The sequence below is a fragment of the Tinamus guttatus genome, unplaced genomic scaffold, assembly GCF_059628265.1.
Source record: "Tinamus guttatus ecotype Peru unplaced genomic scaffold, ASM5962826v1 Tinamus_guttatus_pri_ptg000244l, whole genome shotgun sequence".
In the NCBI taxonomy this organism is placed as follows: domain Eukaryota; kingdom Metazoa; phylum Chordata; class Aves; order Tinamiformes; family Tinamidae; genus Tinamus; species Tinamus guttatus.
Window position 1 is genome coordinate 144,070 of NW_028288778.1, and position 24,088 is coordinate 168,157.

Sequence of the window (24,088 nt, forward strand, 5' to 3'; positions counted from 1 at the left end):
TGCTTGCGAGCCTGAGACCAGCACACACCACTGCTCACATCTGTATTTCTTCTAGAATGGGTAGCTCACCAAAAACAGCATGAGCTCTTGGTTTCATCCTGTGTCTTTTGGATATAGAAATCCTCTACCATGACTCATCCATGATGGGGGTGGCCAAGCTGCTGGGATGAGTCTGAAGCCCTGCAGCTATAAGCACTACCTCAATCAAAAAGACCACTGCTGATCTCTCCTGTGCTCCACGGAAAGCATCCTCTGGCATCCACATACAACCAGCTGTATTTCCTCATCCAGCTTCAGCTGACGCCCTCACTCTTCCCTGCATCAGTGCTCACCAGCAGAGCACTGATACCCTGAGTCCTCCAGGGCCCTAACAACACCCACGGGGAAAATGCCCCCACATCTGCTGTGGACAGGGGCACTGGAGCCCTCTCTCCCCTGGCCCTAAGTAATAAAGTGCTGGGCTGATGGGGAGGAGAGCAGCCTGAGTGCAATCAATGAAAGTGCTTGCAATGCATGTAGGAAACCATTCTTGGGTCAGCTTCATCACAACTGGCTGTATTCTTTCAAGAAAAAAACAAAGTCAGGTGCTGTCATGGGGCTGGGTCAGAAATATTCACATGACTCCAAGTGCTACACGTGCCCTTTAGCAAACTCCTTGTCCCCACACAGATGCCAGCCCCTCATCTGCAGGGCTGGCAGAGCCTCAGGGGGAAGGAGGTACTGGTGGGTGGTGGGACACCTGCCTTCCTCCTAGCACTTGCCCAGTTACCAGGCAGTCCCTAGCAGAGCTCAGCTGCTGCTCTGCGTGCTCAGAACAGCTGAGGCTCCACAGTGAAAAGCTGACAGCCCAGACCTTAGCATTCCCAACTCTTCTACTCCCACAAAGGAAGCATGTGCCTGTACAGATGCCTGTACTCCTTACAGATCCCAGCTCCTCTTGGAGGGCAAGACCACCCTTATGGGACAGGGCTTCCTGGGACAGACAGTGTGGGAGCAGTACTTGCAGGGTTACAAAGCCGTATCAAACTCCTCTGGCAGAGTCACTGCAGGCTCCTCTTTCTGCCCCTGATCTGCTCCATTCTGGTGCTGTCTCATTTGTTCCTTCACTTCCTCCTCCAGATCAGGTGGCACCACAAACTGATCCTCTGGCTCCATCTGGGATGGAGCAGCAAAATACCCAGTTTTCTTCTTGGGTGCCTCTGTAGCTACTTCAATGAGGTCGAGGCTCTCCTCCAAAGGCACTATGGAGCCATTGGAGAGCTTCTTTCCATAGAGACAGCATGTGGAAGGTGATTTCTGCAGTTCGCACTTCTCCTTCACTCCTGTCTGCACAGTGTTGCTGTTTATGCTGTTCTGGCTTTGAATCATGAGGACAACTCCATCAGAATCATCCTCTGGCACTGCTGCAGAGGAGCTGTACCCTACAGCAGGAGGTTCAAATTCCAGCCCCTTTCCTTTACAACAGTGGATGTCGACCTCCACCTCCACTTTACTGCCATTCGTCATGACACCTTCCACTGGCTGCTCATCATCACTGTCCAGCCCATTGTCAGACTGGTTACTAGAGAAGGTGGCACAGGAAGGTTGGCGCTGAAAGATGCTTGAAGGGAGTACAGGATGTAGGCTGCACCGTCGCTCTTGTCGTGGCAGCAAGCTGCCCTCAAGACCAGCAACATTGTGTTCATCTGAAGCAGTAGAGCCCACCTCGCTGCTAACTTCAGAAGCAGACAGTTCACTGCTGAACTCTGAAGCAATTCCACTGCTAGAGGAAGGTGTTGCTAGTTTGGTGGTGGTTGAACTAAACCCCCCAGGGCCTGGCAGGGTGAGTCCCTGCACCTCGCAGGTGCAGCTGTCCTCGCTGATGTTCAGGCACACCACCATGGCCCCCACGTTGTCTTGGCAGCCATAGCTCTGGGCTAAAGTGCAGAGTTTCTTAGCGGCAGCGAGCGGGTCGTGCAGGTGGCGCACAGCTGACACAGCCTCTGCATAGGAGAGGTATTCCCAGAGAGCTTTGTTCCCCAGAAGCAGCAGCTCATCTTGCACAGTCAACGGGATGGAACTGACATGTGGCTTGGGCAGGATCCAGGGATGCAGGTATGTGCAGCCCAGCATTCGAGTACAGCAAGTCACACCATTAACCTTGTTGTCCTGCAAACAAAGAGTAATGAAGCAGCAGCATTAGGCCTGGCAATAGATCATTCTGAGAGCAGTCTTTCCCTTGGTCACATACTCGTTTGGAGCCCTTGGGACAGGCCAGTGCAGCACAGACATAGCCAAGTCTGCCACAGTCTAAGGGATCAAAATCCAGGTAGTGCAGATGTTCATACTACCTATCGTGCACAGCTGTCAATAACAAACACATGTTTTTGCTGCATTCTAAATAGGGCACGTTGTGGTGAATCTTTTGAAATGTGCAGCTGAAATATCTGCAGCACACTGGCCAGAGAACCTCACTTACAACTCAAGTAAAACTTTTTTATTCCCTTCCTCTGAGACAGATTATAACTTTCTACTTAAGTAGAAAGGCAGATTATCTTAGCATTAAATAGTTTCTGTGCATTTACTGAACTATTTCCAACTTCGTTAACACGAATTCTAAAGTATTGACATTATACTCTGAGGAAGAAAACAAGCAGTGATTGCACTACTGCTGGTTTTACTTACCTTCTCTCTGTTCCCACCAGATAGTCCTTTGGCTACAGTAAAAATCTTCAATTTCCTGTACTCAAAATTACCGACAGAGCCCTCAGATCTCTTTTCTAGGTCAGCGCATAGAGAGTATACACTTTTCCCAGTGTTTTTGGCTGTTCAACTTATTTAGCTTCTTGCATGTTTAAGTATTTAAGGGCATGTGCCAATCCAGAATAAAGCACAGGGCTGACTCATAGAGATCAGTGTTTCCAACTTCATCAGTGTCTGCACTCTCTACATATTAAATGTTGCTGATAATTATTATAAAAAAGCAGCAGAGAACACATGCAGAGAACGCTCCTCTGAATTATTTCATTTGCAAGGATATTTTTTAGAATTCACTGATCACCTATTTTTTAAATCAGTTGATTTAAAGTGTTTCCACAAACATTTTTGTCAGTGGAATATAGTGCCTCACAGAGCTATAGCACATTAAGAGATTATCTGTGTCAGGAAAAAAAAGATTTTAATTGCCCTTTTATCAAACAAATATGAGACTTTTAAGAGACCCTCTGTACATAAAACTAATACAACTGGCACCGATTTCTCAGTTCTTGACTGACTGCACTCTGGGTCAAGGTTAATAGTGACCAAATAAGCATCAATGAAGGGCTCTACAAATTACTATCTCATCTTTTCTTTGGCATATACCAGTTATTTTCCAGTTCTTTGGAACTTTCCCATTATTTCTGTTTTTTTTTAAAAATTAACCTTGAGAGATTCCTCCAGAAATGATTTTATTTTTTTTTCAGAAAAACACTAAATATATCTGCCTTTTCTGCATTAAAATTTCCATGGGTAGTATATTCAATATCTATGTTATGCACGTCTCAAGAGCCACTAATTCTCTACCTTACTGAGGAAAACATGGAAGAACTCCATGGAAATTTACTTGATCATGCTTTGCAAGAGGCACTGAAAATGGGCTAAATATTTTGTGTTTTTTTGAGACAAGATGATATTCCAGACCCTCATCTGTTGCTTGGCGTGGCTGCTCTTCACACTCACCCAGGTCTTGCTCTGTACCGTGTACTTCCCACTCCTCTAGCTTCACACCTGATTTCTTTCTCTCTCCACTTCCTCCCTAAACCATCCTTTTGTTTCATATCTAACATTCTCAGGCCTTGATGGGCGTTTTAGGAATACAGAACATTGAATAGTTTATTAGCAAGAGAAGCAGGGTGAGAAGCAAGACAAGTCATGCCAATATCTTTATGCCATACTCTCCCCTGTTCTGCAGCAAACAGACCTCAGCATGGCATGTACTTAAATCAAACCTTTACTGTAGGGTAGAGGCTGAGGGAAGAAGGTCCAAACCAACCTCTGTTATAATGGCTTTTTGCTCCTTGACTCTCTTGACTTCTTCTGAACATTGTTCAAGACTGAAGACCTTAGAGAGGGGCAGTGGTTTTCCACTTCGGCAAAGAACTGCTTGGCACGTCCCCACATTGGCCACCGTCACAGAAAAGTTGCTGGCTGGATCTGCCACATCATGACGAATATAGCAAAGGACAGCAGAGCAGCCCAATTTTTGCCCAGCCATGCCCAGCTTCCTGTTGGAGGAAAAGGTGTAGAAAGGCTCCATATTCCAACAAGTGGCATTCTGGAGTGCTGCCTCACCCCACAAAACACATTAAGTGATGCACCCGTGAAGGTCCCACTGGGACCAGCTTGCGCACTGTCCTACCTGTGGGAGACCAAGAAGGTGTTGGACATGAACATCACGTCTGACTGCTGTACCTCCTCCAGGAGCACATCGGCCATGGTGCACTGCAGCAGACGTGGCAACTCCTCATTCTTGTCACCATCAAACATGCCATACACAGCCTCCACCCCATCTGCAAAGCTCCCCAAGGCCAGGGATGACACGCACAGCCTGTCAGAAAAGCATACAGGCAAAGCTAAGCTGTCTCAAAAGGTTACATGGTCCTCTGCAACAGCCATGAGGCACTTTCCTCCAAGTTCTGTTCTCACAGGGCAGCAAAGCTACTGTTCCTTTACCCCCCGCTCCAAAAGATGTAGAGCTTCTGGTTACTACTGGAACTCCTCGACTCTCATTGTTCACACTGGGGAGAGGGCAATGGGCACAACCTGCAAGCAAGAGCAAAAGCATCTCGCTAGGGTGAGAAACAGAGCCCAAGCATCCCAGGATGAGCATGAGAAATGAGGGCGTAGACAACAAAGATCTGAGTTACTGAGAAAGACATCCAGGGAGACAGAGGGATGGATGAGTCCTCCAGTGAAGCAAGTCTGCTTGGGCACTAGCAATGCACCCACCTTGGCACCGAAGACACAAAGTGTCAGGATCCAGTAGACCACAATACTCACTTATTCCTTTGGCCTGCCATCTCAGCTACTCCATGACTCCAGAAGGTAGAAGTCAGTCCTGTGTCTGCTGTGAGGGAGGGCTTAGCGTCAATCTTCAGTGTGGTAATGTGACTATGGAGAGAGAAGGAAAGTCATTCTCTCCTAAATGCCACTTAACGGCTTATGGCCAAAAGACCACATACAATCTGGAGTTTTAGATAGAAGCCTGTAGAAAAAAAGTGCACTGAGAAAAGCAGATAAAGGACTTGGCCTTCTAGAGATATCTGGTGCCACAGACAGCAAGGAGAACCTCATACGACCTAAGAAGTTTTGTGCTTGCTCTGATGATATAGACTCAGCCTTTGTCCTTGCTACAGGATAGAAACCTTCAGTTGCCTTAGTCAAGGATCATTATAACTTTCTGCAGTACTGCAATATATCTGATGGCATCCTATTTCCCCTCCTCACAGGGAGGGTGTTACCCTTCCCTGTGCAAGTCACTACAGGCCTGGCATCTCTATAGCTTACCTGAAGATGTCCAGTGTCTTGTGTTCTAGTACCAGATTTGTGTTTCCAGTCAGGTCCAACTCTTGCAAGGTACTGGGCAGTGACTCAGGAATCAGGATTTCAGTTAATTCATTGCAGCTTAAGTCTACAAACTGCAGTATCAGAAAAAGCACAATCAGAAAAAGGAACCAATTCTCTTTCCTCATGGGGTCAGTAACTCTTGCGCTCCTTCCTAACATTACATGTTCCTTACCTCTGCAGACTAACTCTGAGTCCCTTGCCCCCTTGACCCTGTTATCCTTGCCTCACTGGAGGCTCCACTGCTACTTTTCTTGTCCACCACTCACCACATCCCACAAAGAGGCCATGAAAAACTGGGCTGACCTATCACTGGAAGAGTAACTTAGAAGCAGCAAACACCTATAAACTGCAATAGCCAGAACCCCAATATTGAAAGAATTGGTCTCACCATGGATAATAAAAGGCCTATATATACATACATTTATCTAGCCATTTAACACTCCTTATTGCCTGAAATGATACATTGGAAATACATTGAGACAAGGATGAAGATGAATGAGAGTTGAACCATCCTTGTTCAACTAAGAGAAGTGACAGATTTAGAACATATATGCTATACCCTCAGGCAGATCAAGCAAATTTGGGTATCTCTACTTACTCTCCTATTCGTTACTTTTCGTTTTCTCACCCCAATCTCATTCTGATACCTCTTTACTCTCTCTAGAACAATACCTGAATATGGGGCAAATGCAGGATCTCTGGAAAGATGCTGATTTCATTAGAGTGTGCAATAAGTGTATGAAGTAGCTTGCAGTTTGCCACTGTTGTTGGAATTGTTTTCAGCTTGTTGCCACTGAGATTCAGCTCTTCCAAGCACTCCAGCTTACTCAGTTTGCTGAAAGAGAAACAAAAGTATACCATAATACCTTATAGAGCAGAATTTGTCACCTTAGGAATCTGCGCATACAGTATTTACAGACACTGTCGTTTACCAGCTACAATTCCAATTCATTATCAGGAGGCAGCAAGTCCAAAGGGATGCTACAAGATCTGGGAGTCCCCAGATGCCTGACTTGGATTTATACCACAGACAGTTCCCTGCGACTCCTAGAGCACTAAAGCAGAGGGTTATATGATACTTGTGTTTTAAAACTTGCAGGACATATAAACTGTATGATGTCACTTTCAAAGTAATAGCCCAGAGATCTTCAGCCTATTAGTGAAACCATTAAAAAAATCATAAAAAAGTAGAAAACCTCAGATGACTGGAAAAAGCTAAGTTGTGCAAGTGTGCTTTGTAGGAATAAGCAGATTTATCTAGAAATGGTTGCTTAGCCTAGCAGCAGGTCAAGGCAGAATCATGGCAAAGCTGGCATAGGTGCAGTCATTACCAAATTAATTGTGCTGACATAGTTAATGATAAAAAAAAAAGAACACAAGAAAAACACTTACACTTTTGTATTGATGTAAAAGAAATTCTTCTTTTAGGAGACTACAAATTCAACTAACACAGAAGTCTACTAGTATAGCACTAGTGCTCTACTATATTCTGGAGAACAAATACATTCAATTCCCCAAACTGGATTGTGCAGGACACTGAAAAGTAATTGTGAATTAAGTATCATCATTCAGTGAAATTCCTTCTAGTAGGATCTCTGCAACAACATTTATCTGATTCACTTACAGTCAGTAGATCAATGATTAATAATAAAAACATACACATATTCACAAAACAGTACCTAGTAAAATTTGCAGATAAAAACTGGTGGAATCAGATTTCAAAACACAGTAATATTAACTAATTGGTAACTTTAACAACATATGAATTAAATTAGCAAAATGTACATAGGAGTTTCTGCCAGCCACACATGAGAGAACAATCCTCAGAGTTCTGGCTACAAAAAGTCTTACAAGTCAGATGAACTAGTACTCAGAACAACGTATAATAAGATGTCACCAGAAGGGGACCCAAGTAGGTGCTGAGGACCCAAATTATCTCTGCCTTTGATCTTCTGTAAAGCTGCGTCCAGTTCTGCTGTCCAAATTCCACCCACCTCTCTCCCCCTCACAAAAGACTGAAAATTGGAAAGGGTTCAGAGATGAGCTACAAGAATGATGTGTAAGGCCTGGAAGTCTCCTTACACACTGAGAAGCTAAAGAGGCTGAGTCTATTTAGCTAAAGGTTTCTTAAGCTACACTTGGAAAATATCTGATACTACGTGGCTTTCATATTAGAAAGACTGTGTGTTAGACTGGTTGATGGAGGAAGCTAATTATTTGTTACCAAAAATAGGATGCTGTTTGAACTGAGAACAACAGAAACAACTTACTAGGAATGCATGGTGGTCTCTAGTGTCAAACTTTTACGTTAACTATGGATTTCTATTTCAACTCCAATTGTGAACCTACTGTATGAATTAATGGATGAAACTATATAATCTGTATACAGACAACTCTGGATGATGGCCTTCTGGCCTTTCAATGCAAAACTGTGAAAAGCAAGTAACTGCAGCTCAGCAAGCTGCATGGCAGTAATTTGGAAGGTGCCAGAAATAATGCCACTACCCCCTGCCAAACACTCTTACCAACTGCTAGAAGGACAGGAACCACTGCAAGCACCATTACCAATCATCCCAGCAATGTGATGTCCCTCACTGTGCCTCTGGGAATAGCAGGTTTTTATCATCAAGCCACAGGGATTGCATCTTGTTTTGATACTGATCCAGGCACAATGAAATTAAGGCAGCCATGCCTGGTTAGTAAGCACCATCTCCTCCACCAGCCTTATGTATTTACCTTGCAGGGAAGGTCTGTAGATTGTTGTTTGCCAGATGAAGGATCCGTAGGTTCTGGTGTCCCGCCAAGACAGGGATGCATTGATCTGTGAGGTTATTATTGGTCAAGTAAAGCAGCTGCAGCATGCTCAGACTCTCCTCCCCTGTACACGCAGAGGGCAAGGACTCCAGGCTATTTGCAGATGCATTCAGGTACCTGAGGCTAACCATAGCAAGAGCAAAAAACACCAGACTTCACATCATCTAAACCACTCTAAATAACAGTAGGAAGAGCTATACAAACACCTAGAGTGACAGAGCAGCAGGATTAGGCAGGAGGTCAGCAATACAGTGTGATACTCGGATTTATCAGTCTTTACTCACACTAAGATTTAATCAATCTACAAATGGTTTATTAGCTATACAGCACTACAGATGCACACAACATTTTACAATAAGCAGTGAGTACTGAAGAGCATGATTGCTGAGCTTGTGAGGGGGTGGGTAATACTGGGGGAGGCAGACTACCTAAGCTCCTCCTCACAGTCTCTTAGGAAGGGATGACTCGTGTCTGAATAGATGAGCATTTAAAAGGGGTTGTTTGTGCAGTAAATGTGACTCTTGCTGTTCTCTGGAATCTGATGCATCTTCCACGGTAACTGAGAATCTGTATGGCTTCTCCCTTGCACCTGAATTTGTGCATTGGTTTAAAGACAAAGAACTCCAGGTAGTAATACAGTATTAAAAGCAGCTGCAACTGAAGCTAATTCCCTGTTTGGCTGTTTTCCCATTGCTAATCAGTAACACAGAATGATTCCTCAAATCAGCTTGATGGTTTTTCTCATGGAACCTGAATTACCTCTCATAAAGCACATCTCATTACCTCTTATGCAATTGGCAATAAAGCCTACATCACCCCACAAGGACAGTCACGTAGATACCATTATCAGCCTGCATAGCTCCAAAGGTAAGGCAGATAGAAGACAACATGCTACTGTCACTCACTTCAGAGCTTTAAGAAAGAGTGTCTCAGGGAGTTTAGTCACCAGGTTGTGCTGAAGGTCCAGCATCTCCAGTGGAATGTGTTCTTGCAGAGGTGGAAGGGCCTGCAGATGATTGTGCCCCACGATCAACTTCCGAAGGCTCAGGCTGCTGAGGATCCTAGAAAGACACAAGGTTTACAACACCAGCTTGGTTTACTCCTCCTCACATCCCCAGAATGGCAGAAGAGAACATTTAACCAGTTCTATTTTGTGTGTACTGCTAAAGTAATTCAAAATACAATGATCCATAAAGTGCAGCAAAGCAAAAAAGCACAGATGGCAAGAGTGCTTTCCCTGTCCTGACTTAGATTCACGGCCTGAGCAGCTTGCTCCCTCCTGTATTATTTCTGAGGTTATTGCTCTGTTTTCAAGAATTATAGCCTTTATTGAAAGAAAAGCCCTCTAGCCCCACTAACTGCAAAGAGCGTTTCAGGAACTCTGAGAAAGGATGGCTGAACACATCTCACATAGCCTAGAACTGTCCCACCCATTTGGGTGAGATGATAGGTTCTGTCTCCTGGGAGCCCTGTACAGAAGAGCTTTTGACCCAGAAATGCTGGAGCCACATTAGGGCACTGCTCCATGCAGGCCAGTTAGTTCCTTTTTTTTTTTTTTTTTTCCTGTATATGGTGGCTTCTTAACATTTCTAATTATGCTGGGCAAAGTGCCATGCAAATGCAGATGCACCAGTTTCCATATTCCAGATGAGTGCTGGCTAGGGTAACTCCTCTCAACGCTGTCTAGCATCACATCATTACAATTCTGTTTTCAGATAACTAAGGGTAAAAGGCAACTTCATGATGATCTATAAGCCCATTTCTCACTTGGGCAGTGAGAAATCTTATGAAATTCAACAGAGACAGGTGCAAGGTCCTGAACTTAGGGAGGAATAACCCCAGACACCAGTACAGGCTGGGGACCGACCTTCTGGAGAGCAGCTCTGCAGAGAGGGACCTGGGTGTCATGGTGGACGACAAGTTGACCATGAGGCAGCAGTTGCCCTCGTGGCCAAGAAGGCCAATGGGATCCTATAGCTGTCTATACAGGGTCCTGGGCAATATGCTCTAAGTGACCCTGATTGAAAATAGGGCTTAGGTGTAGATGATCTCCAGAAGTCCCTCCAACTATAACTGTTTTATGATCCTTCTGCATGGCTAAATATTTTTTTATGTTCTCATCTCGTCCTTGCTACATCTTTTTATTAACTTTGAGATATACAGACTTGTCTTTAAGAGACATTAAAATACTGCTGCAAAAATATTTTCCTAAGTCTGCTGCTTTAACTCTTCCAACGCTCTCTGCATTTCTTCATTGCAATCCACCTTTGAATTCAATTTCAATTTCAGTATAGCTTACCCTACAAATTGCCTCTCATTCTTTGCAACCACACCAAACACACTTGTTAGGCTAAGAACAGTTGTGCTTTGCTTCTCCCCAGTGATAACTCTGATGAAATTTCTCTTGGATAAATTGTTATAAATATCTGCAAAATTCTGTTATTTCTCGGCTCCCCTTTACTACATTTCTGCAAAAACTGGGAAGAGAATAGAGAGAAAAATCATGGCTGACACTGTTGTGAAAGCAGCCTTTGAGAGCAGCTGTATCACATCTCTGTGATCACTTCTGTGATCCAGGATGATAGATGAATCTATCTGGGCAATGCAAGGTGTGTTAGGATCTCATTTATGACTAGTATTCACACACATTATCATAATGCAAATAAAGATAATTCAAAGCAGTGTGCTCCAGTTCAGCAGCAAACAGTTGTGGCAGAAGCCAACAGCACAGGATGAAATTATCTGGTGCCTCTTATACAAGAAGCTGATTCTGAAGTCAGTTCTTTTCGACTTTTGAATATAGAGTATTTTGGACACTTTGCAATAGAAAGAGTACGTTGATTTGGTCTCTGTACAACAAGGAGTAAAACAAGTGACTTAGCACTGCTTCTTCATCCCCACTCAGCTCCCATGGAATAAAGCTCAGCTCTGTAAAAAAGGTTTGCTGACCTTGACGGGAGCTCCGTGAGGATGTTAGAGCTCACATCCAAAACCTCCAGCTTCTTTGCTTCACAGACCCAGTCTGGGACACACTGCAGATGATTGCTGAGAACAGAAATGAGAAAAGGCTAGATACCACTCTATATGGAACATGCCCTCTTGGAACACTGCATGGCACTAATGACAGTCAAACGAAAGTCAACAGGCAGGAAATGTACAACAATCTGAGCCTGACACATAGGATTTATCTCATGTTTGTTTCTATTGATCTCAACTCTTTCAGAAGCTTAAAGGCTCAAAAAATTGATGCAATAAGTAACAACGTTGTTCAGATATTTGCTTTATATTCTGTAGTGTAAAGTCACTTACTGGGAGAGTTCCAGACATGTCAGTTGACCAGGAACTGGATAAACACTGACAGTTGTCAGACCTGTTGAAGTAAAGCAAATAATCATTATTTAAGAACTCCAGTGGAAGAACAGCACAGAAAAGCACACACAACTTGCAGCAAAGAACTAGACTAGCTAGCAAGAGAGACTTGCAGTCTCACTCCCCTGAACACTTAACATCCCTACTCACCCTTCCCAGGAGAGAGTTTGCATTCCATATATTCGCAATGTTGTGCTACGGCTTCTCACCATGCCGTGCTCCATTTGCCACATGGGGCACCAGAATAAGAACAAAATGTACCTCTATGTTTGGACTCTCTCCCAAAGACATCTCACTGGAAGACAAGTTCCTTGGACAGCAATTCAGCACCACAATCTTTCCCTGTTACATGACCCATGTACCTATATCCATAATCCCTAGGATTCCTAGGATCTCTAGGAGCTGACCCCAGGAGATCCATCCAGTACTGCCTCACTACTGTAATGTGAGCATGACTATTCTTCTGTGTGGGAAACAGCAAAGGGCTGTTTCCTTTGTTCCTAGGGCTTCAGAAGGAGCGGGCAGCTAAGGGAGGCAAATAAACGTACAGTTGCTGTTGGCATAGAGGGCCCGAAGAGAGAAACCACTCAGCATCAACTCTTTGAGCTTATTCCGTTCACAGTGCAGCTGCTCCAGGCTGCACAAAGAGCTCAGATCCAGATCTGTCAGATGATTGTCCCGTAAATCCATGTAGGTCACAGATTTATTCCCCTCCAGGTTGTCAACTGCTGCTCTCTTCAGGTTATTTAGCCTAAACACTCAGAGATAAGAGTTATAAAATCAGAAAACAGAACATTGCCCTGGACACAAGATAACAACAAGAGAATAAGAGGAAAGGGAGAGTTCTCTTGAAGACTAACCCCAAAGACAAGCACAGTGAGATGTATAAAGAGTAATGAGGGGCTTTCAGGAAGTGAATACACAGAAAAACAATTTCTGTGTCTGTACTACTTTGTGAAATATTTACTTATACTCATTCCCCAGCATTCATGAGGTCCTGAAGACCACATCCTGGAAACTAGAAGCCAAGTTAACGCACAGCTAAGTAGCACTGACAGAAGAAAGCAATGCATAGACTAAGTACCAGATTGCCTTGCTGCAATCGGAACATTCCTGGTCCCTTCCTGACAGCTCTGCAGATAGCAGGCTGAAGAATCAAGAATTACTCCAGCTCTATTAAAAAAAGGCAAAATAACTCTAGCAGAGACCAAAGAGCTATGTAGCTCATGCCATAGCATATTCAAAGAGGAAACTAGAAGGCTTGAGCCACATTCTGTGGCCAAGACATTGCTTAGTTAACCTTGTTTCCCTAAGAGAATTCTGCACCAAAATTTACAGCTCCTCTATTGTAAGGAAAACAGGACAACCTGGTCTATACATATGCCAGTTGCTCCCCTTACCTCAGATCTACACTTTTGATGTGGCTCATACGGTTCAGCACTGCAAGATCCAGGGTCTCCAGCAAGTTCCCTGCCAGGGCTAGCTTGTCCAAGAGAACAAGCTTCTCGCAAATTGCTGGCACATCGCAGAAGCTATTGAAGGACAGCCCAAGGCAACTAAGCTGCTGCAGACTTCCCAGCTCTTCTGGTAAGAATGTGAGAAAATTCCCATCGAGTAAGAACGTCTGAAGACTGCATTAGGAAAAAGAAGAAAATCAGTGGAGTGAATCTCACATTTAGCATTTTAGAGAATTACTTGCACAGCTAGCTGTTCTTAAGTGTGGTTATTTTTTATGTTACTTAATTGCTATTTCATTCCTACACACATAAAATGACTGGAACTGGAATACATATCATTCTCATCATCTAATATGCTTGGAACTGTGGGCATGCAATACTAAACAGTTCCAAATTTATTTTGGAGATATATTATTTGACACAATATTAAATTTACATTGACATAAGCATAATAGAAATCACTACCTATGGTGTAAATGCAGAATATCTACTTAATCACCCAGATTTTTATAAGCTAAGAAGAACTTATTTAGCGTGCTGGACAATTTTTAAAAGACCTATGACAAACCTCAAACAAGCAAGCTGCAGTAACTGTACAGACCTATCTCCTATATACAGTACAGACCTAATGATATCACATCACCTGGTAACAGCAGAAACAATGAAAATTAAACACACCTTCATCAGCCAATCTCTGGAGTCTCCTATCGCTACTATGGCACTTGCTCTAAGTTCAATCACAATTATTACAATAATAAAGCACTGTTAACAGCTTTTTCCATTCTAGTCTTCCTTTCATCCTCTTAGAAAATAACAACATCTTTCAAGGACAGCTTTCTGCTGCAAGATGTTTTAACATTTGGCTTTTGAGAATAAAAATAAAAAAGCAAGACAATTCCCTTATAATCACCAATTGTGTTACAACAAATAACTTTCTGAAAAGCCCTTTGCATGGAAGAAGTGAAATCCGTGGCCTTGAGTTTTGCAGAGAGGAAGGAATTTATTTACAAGGAGGAGCACATGCATTAAATATTTTGTATGCGCTGCTGCAAGTGGTTCATGAGAGGGACAAGAAAGTGATAGCAGCAAGCAGAAGCAAATTAGTCATCGCCTTCGTGCATGGTCTTTATTTGGAAGGAGATTACTCCAAGATTGACCCCCAAAAGGCAGAGAAACTGTCCACTTTAAATTACAATTGTGGAGAAGTAGGGGGTGGTGGGGCTCAGTTGCTCTGCTGCTTGTTAGATGCCTCCAGTGCTGCCAGAAATAGCAGAGAATCACAGGCCTGATGAACAATGAGAGCTGCAGCTGTATACAAACTTCAAGGGAAAAAACACAAAAACAAACCCAACACTAACTCAAAGGGCAATAAATACTTCAAACACACACTCATCTGACTTTTCAAAAAAGAGAGAACTGATGCAATAGTTGATTCACCCTTTATGCTAGTGCATTATATTAAAAATAACTGTAAAAATAAGTATGTTCCATGCATTTCCCTGCAACTGTTATGAAAACAGAATGCCTTTTTTTTTTTTTGGAAAAAAAAAACCCTATAAGACATGCTCATAATAGCAGGAATGAAAAAAAGAATACAATTAGGAGACACAGGAGGGAACTAACAAGGCAGGGAAGAAGGGAATGCCGGATGGCAGCAGAGGCAAAGAAAACAAAATGCATTTAAATCTACTTTGCTGTTCAGAAACTCCTCCTTTATATGAATCTGTTTCCAAAGAATGACAAATACAGTGCTAAGCAGCACATGACGCATAACAAGAAATTGGTGCAAGTCACTCTAAGTTTGAAGCTCATTCTGTTCAACGGTATTTTCTTTCTTTTTTTTTTAATTAAAAAACCTTAATTGAAAGTATATTGACACACTTTGAAGCCTTCAAGTTATTATGGTTTAGCAAGGTGGTATCTGTAAGTCATGTCATAACTGACTGTTAAGTGCCCTCCTAGGCCACTCCACATAGGCAAAATTCATTGATGTCCACTATTCAAAATGTGTCTTGCACTGGCATATTTTACATAGTTAGAATAGGTAGGAAATCACAAATGATGAAAGATAACTTAATCTCTTAAAGATAACTTAATCTCTTAAGAAAGATCTCTTAATTTTCAAGGAAAAACAAAGCTTATTGTTCATCTTTGTTCTGAATATTCTCCTGAAGTCAAATCAATGAGTCAGTCTTCATGCATGCGGGAGTACTCACACCTACGTAAGTAGCATCTTAACTTTGGCTATGCTCAATCAAAGCACCAAGGAAGTTTGACCACTGATAAAATCAATATACTTACTTCAACAGTTTGCCAATCTGGCTTGGCAAATGGTGAAGTCCATTACAGGAAATATTGAGCTCTGTCAGAGTAGAGATCTCACACAGTGATACAGGAAACTCACCCAGTCTGTTATGAGACAGGTTCAGGCTCTTCAACTGAGAAAACCTATTGGCAACACAATTGTTAAATCACAAACCTTAGTGGTCTCAGAAGCAAAAACATACAAAAAGTGTCATAAAGGCTTTTTAAGCCTTTGTATATGGATACAGTCAGGTACAATATATTAGTTTTTGTACAAATCCAATTCATTGATATTTCATGTTTCATTTGCAATGCTAAAAATAGTCAAATCTTTCAGTCAGACAACAACCTACCCTGATTCTACTCTGATTCCTGAAAGACTTCCACCTATTAACTCTTATGATAATGATTAGGGAGACTAAAACTTCAGTTCACTAAATTTAACTTCAAAAGATTATTTGGAGCAGCAGTCTACAACTATGAAAATGCAAAAATAGGAATTGAAAGTGTGAATTCAAACTTTTATTTTGAAAATAAAAGAGGGGAATACTTTTTCAAGCGGGCACAATGGAAATGCCCTCAAAAGCCTAGCAGGCCTGTAAAAGGGAAAGTAAAGGAGAAGCTGACTCTGTGCTGGAAACCCCAAAGACCTGTACCCAGAGATCCTTGAAAGGGATGCCACACTGAAAGTGCCACTTGTTTGGCAGACCACACACAAAGCTCAGTCTCCCAGGCATTGAAGAACCCTTTACAGACACTCGAGTCCCACACGTCCACTTAACAGAAGGCTGCCTATTCCAGTGCCTCTCCCACTGCCTCAGAGGTCCAAAGGGAGAGAACAGAGGAGGGGCTGGGATAATTTGCAAGAGCATTCGCAAGGTGCTCCTACCTCTTGTTACAGGAAACACAGGCATTTTTCTCCAAGTTGTCATGTCACCAAGGAATGCTCCCCAAAAGTGGAACCGTCGAACAAATTCAGTGGGGAAATTAACACTATACTTTCATGTGACAACTGCAAATCTACTGTATTTTTACCAAGACACAAACATCCCAACAGAATATGCAACATACTTCCTCTTCCCCATCCCTAGGTGGACATGTCCAGAACCCCTAAAGTACTGAAAAAGTAATTCTCTGCAAACCTGCAAAGAGAGTCAAGACTCCCTGCTCCAGTTGGTCTCATAAAATTGTGTCGTAGGTTGAGGTAGGTAATGTCCTGACTATAGAAGAGGTGCTCAGGTACTTCCTCAAGACTGTAGCATGAAAGATCAACCATGCTAAGTCGTAGAGAGGCAACCTGTAAAAAAAAGGAAGAGTTGCAGCTGCACCAACATTTTTTCTCTAACACAGTGTAGTGATAATCTAATGGAAGGTCAAAGAATGCAAGTGGTAAGCAAACTGCAGGAAAACAAAGCAACTCCCCTGTACCCACCAAACATAGGCACAGTCCATGCAGGAAATAGGTTTCATGGAATCTGAGTTTATGCCATTTGCTACTACTGTTTGTGCAAGCCACATAACATGGAAGCATATCTGGATATCAACAAGAATACACTGAAAGCCCAACCCTGCCCTGCAAGTGCCATGGAGCCTACCTAAAAGTTAGACCATCAGAGGATGACATCAAAGGAGAAAAACAATCTGTCACTGAGGAAACTGTTGAGTAAACACAGCCTCTTTGAACCTTTCATACACAAAGATGCCAGAAGCAACAGGAAGCAAACAACATTGCAGTTCCTTTGGGGATTACAGAAAAGATCCTGTGCTTGGCCTATCTGTTCCTTCTGAACTTCTTCTCTTTGCTTGCTCAAGAAATATTATTAGGAATATCACTTCATGGACAGGTTTTCTAAATTATGTTTTTGTAGCATTTCTTAAGTCTCTGTAAATATCAGATCTTCTCTCATTAAGTATGCTTTATCTCCAGTTCTTAAGTGCTTCATTTCGGATTTTTAGACTTGCATTATCCTGTAAATCATTTCACATTTCATAATATATACTTACATGTATATAAGGTAGGCATATGCAGGTAAATATATATAAGTCATAAAGTGGAATGAGGGTATGACTCTAAACAAGCTACACTTGCTCTGCTGACCTATGATCTCCATGTTAACTTCCAGCTATCAGTGTGACCTCATGCCACTGTGAGCCGCAGTTCAGGCAGATGCAGGTACAGCTGCAGGAACAATATCCAGGTTTCTAGGACTTTCTAGGGTTCGTTCTAGCTACTCGGAGCAGGTACAATGGCTATGAATAAATGCAGAATTTCTACTGCCACACAGCAGAGTGCCAAGAGAATCCTGAAAAAACCCTCTGCAGCACAGAACACACACACACACACAAAAAAAAAAACTCAAAAGTGTCTTGGGTGCTTTCTTTGGCATCACGGCTTTATCTCTGCCTTCAGATCACACCCGTGCCAGAACCCCCGCCAGCCATTTTGCCCACCCCCGAGCAGCCTCCGGAGCTCACCGTGGACGCCTGCCGGTGCCACCGCTGACATTCTGCCAGTGTTTCAAAGGAAATATGGTATGTTTGTGCTTGGGCTCCAGCAGATGTAAAAGCAAGGGTATACTGACGACGTTTCATCTCTTCCACCTGCAGTAGGAAAAAATCAGAGCAAAACCAGCTTGTCTGAAAATCCAGCCATTTACACACCACTGAAAATAGAGGTATAAGTCACTGGAGAGAAACACAGAAGTAAATCCTTCTTAGCATCTTTCTGCTGATGTGAACCCAATAAGAAACTATTTCTGGGACAGCCATTTGCAATACTGACTGCTAATGTGAAAGCAGAACCAGTGTCTTTTATCAGCTTTAAAACCACATAAGCAAAGTAAGTAGAAAGGAGCTATGCAACTCTTCTCTGTATCTGTTAATGAACGAATTTGCTGCAAAAGCCTAGAATGACTTGTTGCAGATAATGACAATCATAGTAAATCCTTCTTTATTCCTAAACCACGCAAAGCTAATGAAGAAAGTCTTACCTTTCCTCCAACAAGAGGCAAGATGTGCATCTTTCCTGTGTGGCTGTCTTTCACAGAGGACACGATGAGGCAGGTACCACAGAGAATCACCAAGCGTTCTGCCCATTTGTGCAGTTGGGTCTTTCCTTTGCGTACATTATAAACACCAGAGAGCACGATGCGATCTAACTGTTCCACTTGGCATGGCTTTTCTGAAAAAGAACATTAGCCTTTATTTTCCATTTGTTCTACATTCTCAGCTGTGAGAGCACAAATAACAACATGGCTGTAAGATGCAAAATCAGTTATTATAAAGGAGAAGAAATATTAGTATACTCAAAAAAAAAAATCTCATGCAGCAAGGCAAGCAGCCTCTTTAGTCAGTGCACTGATGTTTACAGTTTTGTAATGATAAGTGACCATTATAACAGGATACTGAAAGATGGTGACTGTATAGTGTGTTTTTAATCTACAGGCAACTACAGGCCTTGTCAGACTGATGCACTTGCCAAACATCCTCCATTCAGACCAAGATGAAAAAGTAATTGTAAAATCTTACTGAGACAGTTCCGGAGCCACCAAGGAAGTGGCTTCTAGTAGTCTTTAAAAAACAGCCTGGAAAAAGCAGCTACAGAACAATGAGAGATATTTCCCTGAAGACAGTTTAAACAAAAGGACTAGAGCAATGACTGGTTGGAGCCTGTGTGATGAGCATTATTAGCTGGTGAGCCTTCAAGTAAAGGGGCAGAAAACTCAAAACAACGTAACATAAAGATTTCTTATGAATATCTGAAAACACAGGCGTGGAAAATGTGACTGCCTACTGATTGTTACTCTCTTGATCCATAAACAGGACACTGCAAACATTCACTGGAAATAAGCAAGATGAAAGAAAAAATCCCAACATCAACTATTGGTACATTTTTTTCCATTTTTAGAGTTCTTCCTTCTTTTCAATACACAACGTTAGCTGTTTGGAGTGGTGATCTGGCATTAGACTTGAAGTTCCTAAAAATCAAGCCTCTATAAGTACACTCCTCTTGTTTTAGAGGTAATATTTTGAAGACATGTAGAAAATGGGGCTTCCTATGCTTCCTTCCTCTCATGATGTCCAAAGCACTATAAAAAAACACTGAAAATGTTGATTTGATAACCAACTGTATACTGGTTCCACATACTCTGAGTAGCTCTACTGCAAGTGGAGTATTCTTTTTCTATATGTGACAGAATTACTGCACCTAATTAGACGTAATTAGACACCCTATATACTTCAACAAGGTGTACTAGCTTTTTGGCACAAGAAGTCCCAAATCGTATTTACCACTCAGAAATGGGGCGGGGAAGAAGACAAAAACATTTATTTAAAGCAGGCAGTCGACCTGACAATGAAAAACATTAATGAAACTACGGGCTCATGAAACTGCAGCTACTAGGGCCTAAGCAGACAGACATTGGATGGCAGCCACTGCCAACTGCTGCAGGATGAAAGGGAAGATCCCGATAATCGCGCGTTACAGAGAGCTATCGATAAGAGGTTCAAACTGTGGCTGCCAGGGTTAAATGATGACTCAGAATGGTGTTATCATCCAGAAACTACAACAAATTAGACAGCAGAATTAGAAATGGCATTAAACGCCTCAATGGAGCTTCAATAACACATATTTATGCAGCAATAAATATTATCACTTCTGTGCTGCTCAGTACATGTGCTGCATTTTAAAGCACATGACAAAGGCCAAACTACAATGAATGAACAGCAATCTATTCCAAGTAACATTGTTCCTTGATAAAGACAAGCTGCATTTTAGGAAGTGTTTGACACAAGTCAGAAGAGCATAAAAGAATCCTAGAGAAAGCTCAGAAAAGTCAAAAGCAACATAAGAATATTTCAGTAGACATGAATACTTTTCAAATCTACACTGAATATGAATATTCAATCATTGGAACAGTGCTGCTCATGGAACAAACTAATTCCATGTGATGGCAGCTCACAGAGCTAGGGAAGAATTGAGAGGCTGCAGCACCTGCTCCCTGGCTCTGATAACTGTAAGCTAAAATGCTGAATGTACCCAAATAGCAAACGTTCTCAAGTGTGAAATACTGCACACTTCTCCCATGAGAGAAATTAATTCATCCTAGGAATCTTCCTCAAGATATACTGACATGATGTGTTATTGAGATCTCATATGAACTCATGCGAGAAATACAGGGAAGGCTTCTAATCCCCACTGGGAACATACATTCTGCTTTGCCAAATACAAATCCTCGGACCACAGGCTCGGTAATAAACTATGATGAAATATGTAATGGAGAATTTTACAGAGCTTTGGAGAACTAAAGTCAAACTTCTACTTGATTTTTTTTAGACTTAATCCCAAATGTATTTTACTTCTAATGCACAGCATGTCTCCATCACACACTAAAATGTCACTGACCTGAACTATTTCAGCCTTCTGATTGACAAACACTTACCTTGAGGCCATCTTGCCTTCTCTCCCCCACTTTCCCACCACTTCCCCCCAAAATAATGAAAAATCTTCCAGATACCTTTTTTGAGCTTCTCTCTACTGTTTAGCTATCTAAATGGTTAAGAAACTCAGGATAATCTTCCAAACATTTAGACTTAATTTTATATTTTAAAAAACCACAAACAAGCCCAAATATTAATATACAAGCCGTATATTTATTTGTAACAGCAACTTTGTTGAGATGTTCCCCCGTCCCAGATCAGGGGCACACAGTTTGGCATGAGATGCCCTCCACGTTGAGAAACTTTCATCATCCACACAGAAACTGCTTAGATCTGGCCAAGTAGAAAGAGCAGTTCCCCCTGCAATCCCTTGCAGGGATTATGGGACCACTCACGGCCACAGCAGTACTGTTCCAAGTGCTAGATATTAGCAATTCTGAAGCTACACCAATACCCTAGTTTTCGTATCCCCTCTCACACATTTATACCACCCACTTTGTAGCACTAGATCCAACATCCCAGGACTTCTACTCTGGATCCCAGATATTATTCATTTCAAGTTCTGCATTAGGATGGTCTTCATTTCTAGGGACGGGCAAAACTCCTCATTCTTTTCAGCTCTACACGTGGACTTCAAAATCATTGTGACATGCTCAACTCCATATTCCTATTATAGCAAGGACAACATGCAGTGCAAGGATATCATGCACCTCCGACAGCAGCCTACAAGTTAAACAAGTCACCTATACCCATAGCAAGAAGAAATTCATTTCCCCGCCAAAGAGACTGTGACCCTCTAAGATTCCTACCTGCCACACCTGACTGATATATTGTGTGTTTGATGCAGCCATCTATAAAAACTATAGACAATGACCTGTGCTTCTGCTGATTTCCATCTCAATGTTAAAGCTATAGGAAGACTGACACCACGCAGGAATACAGTTCTTACCACTGTAAAAGCGAATCATACAGCTGAGATCAGAGTTTGCTGCTTCTTCCTGCATTCTAGCAGGATCCTCAAAGCCCAAACCAGCCAAGTAGTCATACACAATCTGAAGGGGCTTTTCGGTCGGTTCCAGTCTCCTGTCAAAACATACAAGAGAAGAGTTTGAGAACACAAGAAAGATTTATTTTGCTTTACTGCAGTTAGAGCGCTAAAGAGCACTGACACACTGGCCACTCTGCTCCTTCGAAAAGGTCCAGTAAGCACATGTCCTTGGGCCCTCTGCATGTTTGTCAAAACAAAAGACACTTGAATTACATTGCAGAGGAGAGAAGGGGAGGAAAAGCAATGGGTGCAGGTCATACAATCCATGGTGATCAATCCCCCAACTGAAATAATTAGAACAAACAAACAACCTACCTTACAATGACTGAAAGATATAAAAAGAACCCTACTTAAACAAATTTCTCTTCCAAGTACACCTGGGAGCAAAGCAACACGAGAATCCTGCAGAAGGATGACTGAAGGATCCTGCAGAAGAGAAGAAATGAAATTTCCCCTTCTCTTTAGATCTCCTCCGTACAAGACTCTTACGCTTTGGCGAATCTGCGCAAATAGTACATTCACAGAAGAGAACTTTAGAACTACAACAGACAGCAGGAAGCATTCAGAGGCTAAGCCGAGTAAGAGAAACTTCTCCCAAAACAGCGGGTTTAGTACATTCAGATGAGAAAAGACATTTTATGATCCTCTCATCGCACTTCTTCCAGAAACTCTAGATTGTTACTTTCTGCAATAAAACTGAAATTTCTGGCTAAGTTTCGGGGAAAGAGAAAAAGGCAAAAAAGGTAGACCTTAATTTAAAAGATTAGGCCCTGAAGATGCAAGATGGAATTAAAATAAATTGTTCCAATTGTTCTACTCATTAAAAACCCTTATCCATTAAAAAAAAAAATCTGATTTTTAACCTAAAGCTGCCCAGTTTCATATTCCAGCGACCGGACCCTGAGTTTTAATTATTTACTCTGCAAATGGCTGTTTATAAATTGGAATCAAGCCATCTCAGACTTCCTCTTTAAGGTGAAGTTCTTCAAAACTTCTTGCAGTATGATGGGTTTACCCTGTCTCAAAATAATTTTTACCACTCTTTTCAAAAAGTTTTTTAACTTGTCAGCGTTTTGTAAGTGCTACACAAATGTTTGCCATATCCATGAACTGACTCTCCAATAAGGTACAACATTTTCTTGATTCTTCTCAGTACACCACAGTATTTATATCCCAGGATCAAATCTGCCCTCCCCACCATGGGATCCTCTTTGAGGACCAACAACTTGGAAGAGACAGGATCCCCCTAAGTGGGGCAAAAGTATCTCTGCCAACAGGCTGGCCAACCTGGCAAGACAGTATTGAAACTAGGAGGTGGGAGAGAATGGACAACTGTCAAGACAGGAAGTGCTGGATGGTGTTGGCAAGGAAAGGATCTGAGGTCAAACGGACAGAAGCGGCTTTGTAATCAACAAAACGGGGCTACTGAACAGGATAAGAAATTTCATTTCGCTTCATTGGACAACCTCTCCTCCAAAAACCCTTCACACTGAATAATATTTCCAGTAACCAATCACCTTTATGGATTGGGAATCGATTTTCTATCAAGGACATCAGAACATCGTGTAGTGCAGCAAATGGTCAATGTCTTTGGCAACCAAGCTTGAAACTTCTAAGCAGCAAGACCAAGACCTGTTGGTAAGACCTGTTTTCTCCTACACTGTGACTGGTATTATACATGTTTCATACAGTACAAAAATATTTAATCATTCTTTTTAATTATTATTCTATGGTATTTCACAGAATCACAGAATGGTTAAGGTTGGCAGGGACCTCTAGAGATCCCCCAGCCCAACTCCCCTGCTCCAGCAGGGAAACCCAGGGCACAGGGTGGCATCCAGGCGGGTTTGAAGATCTCTGGAGGAGCCTCCACAGCCTCTCTGGGCAGCCTGTGCCAGGGCTCTGGCACCCTCACAGGAATGAAGTTCTTCCTCACATGGAGATGGAACTTCCTGTGTATCAATGTGTACCCATTGCCCCTTGTCCTGTCACTGGCCACCACCAAGAAGAAGGGTTTGGCCCCATCCTCCCTACATCACTCTTCAGATACTTGCACATATCGATCAGATCT

At 42.3% G+C, this 24,088-nt stretch overlaps 1 protein-coding gene across 1 annotated transcript in view; it reads right to left on the bottom strand.

Annotated features, from left to right (window-relative positions):
- Positions 1-333: 333 nt before the first annotated feature.
- Positions 334-24,088, bottom strand: part of PHLPP2 (PH domain and leucine rich repeat protein phosphatase 2) — a 29,816-nt gene continuing 6,061 nt past the window's right edge. Inside the window, exons 3-19 of the mRNA XM_088526207.1 lie at positions 21,919-22,052; positions 18,521-18,711; positions 18,006-18,131; positions 16,673-16,827; positions 15,528-15,674; positions 13,170-13,400; positions 12,318-12,520; positions 11,710-11,770; positions 11,350-11,445; positions 9,306-9,461; positions 8,323-8,523; positions 6,259-6,421; positions 5,527-5,657; positions 5,020-5,130; positions 4,379-4,567; positions 4,013-4,244; positions 334-2,148 (exon numbers count right to left, since the gene is read on the bottom strand). Of these exons, the coding sequence (XP_088382333.1) occupies positions 1,009-2,148; positions 4,013-4,244; positions 4,379-4,567; positions 5,020-5,130; positions 5,527-5,657; positions 6,259-6,421; positions 8,323-8,523; positions 9,306-9,461; positions 11,350-11,445; positions 11,710-11,770; positions 12,318-12,520; positions 13,170-13,400; positions 15,528-15,674; positions 16,673-16,827; positions 18,006-18,131; positions 18,521-18,711; positions 21,919-22,052 (3,667 nt within the window). The 3' untranslated portion in view covers positions 334-1,008. The remainder of the gene's footprint in view (positions 2,149-4,012; positions 4,245-4,378; positions 4,568-5,019; positions 5,131-5,526; positions 5,658-6,258; positions 6,422-8,322; positions 8,524-9,305; positions 9,462-11,349; positions 11,446-11,709; positions 11,771-12,317; positions 12,521-13,169; positions 13,401-15,527; positions 15,675-16,672; positions 16,828-18,005; positions 18,132-18,520; positions 18,712-21,918; positions 22,053-24,088) is intronic.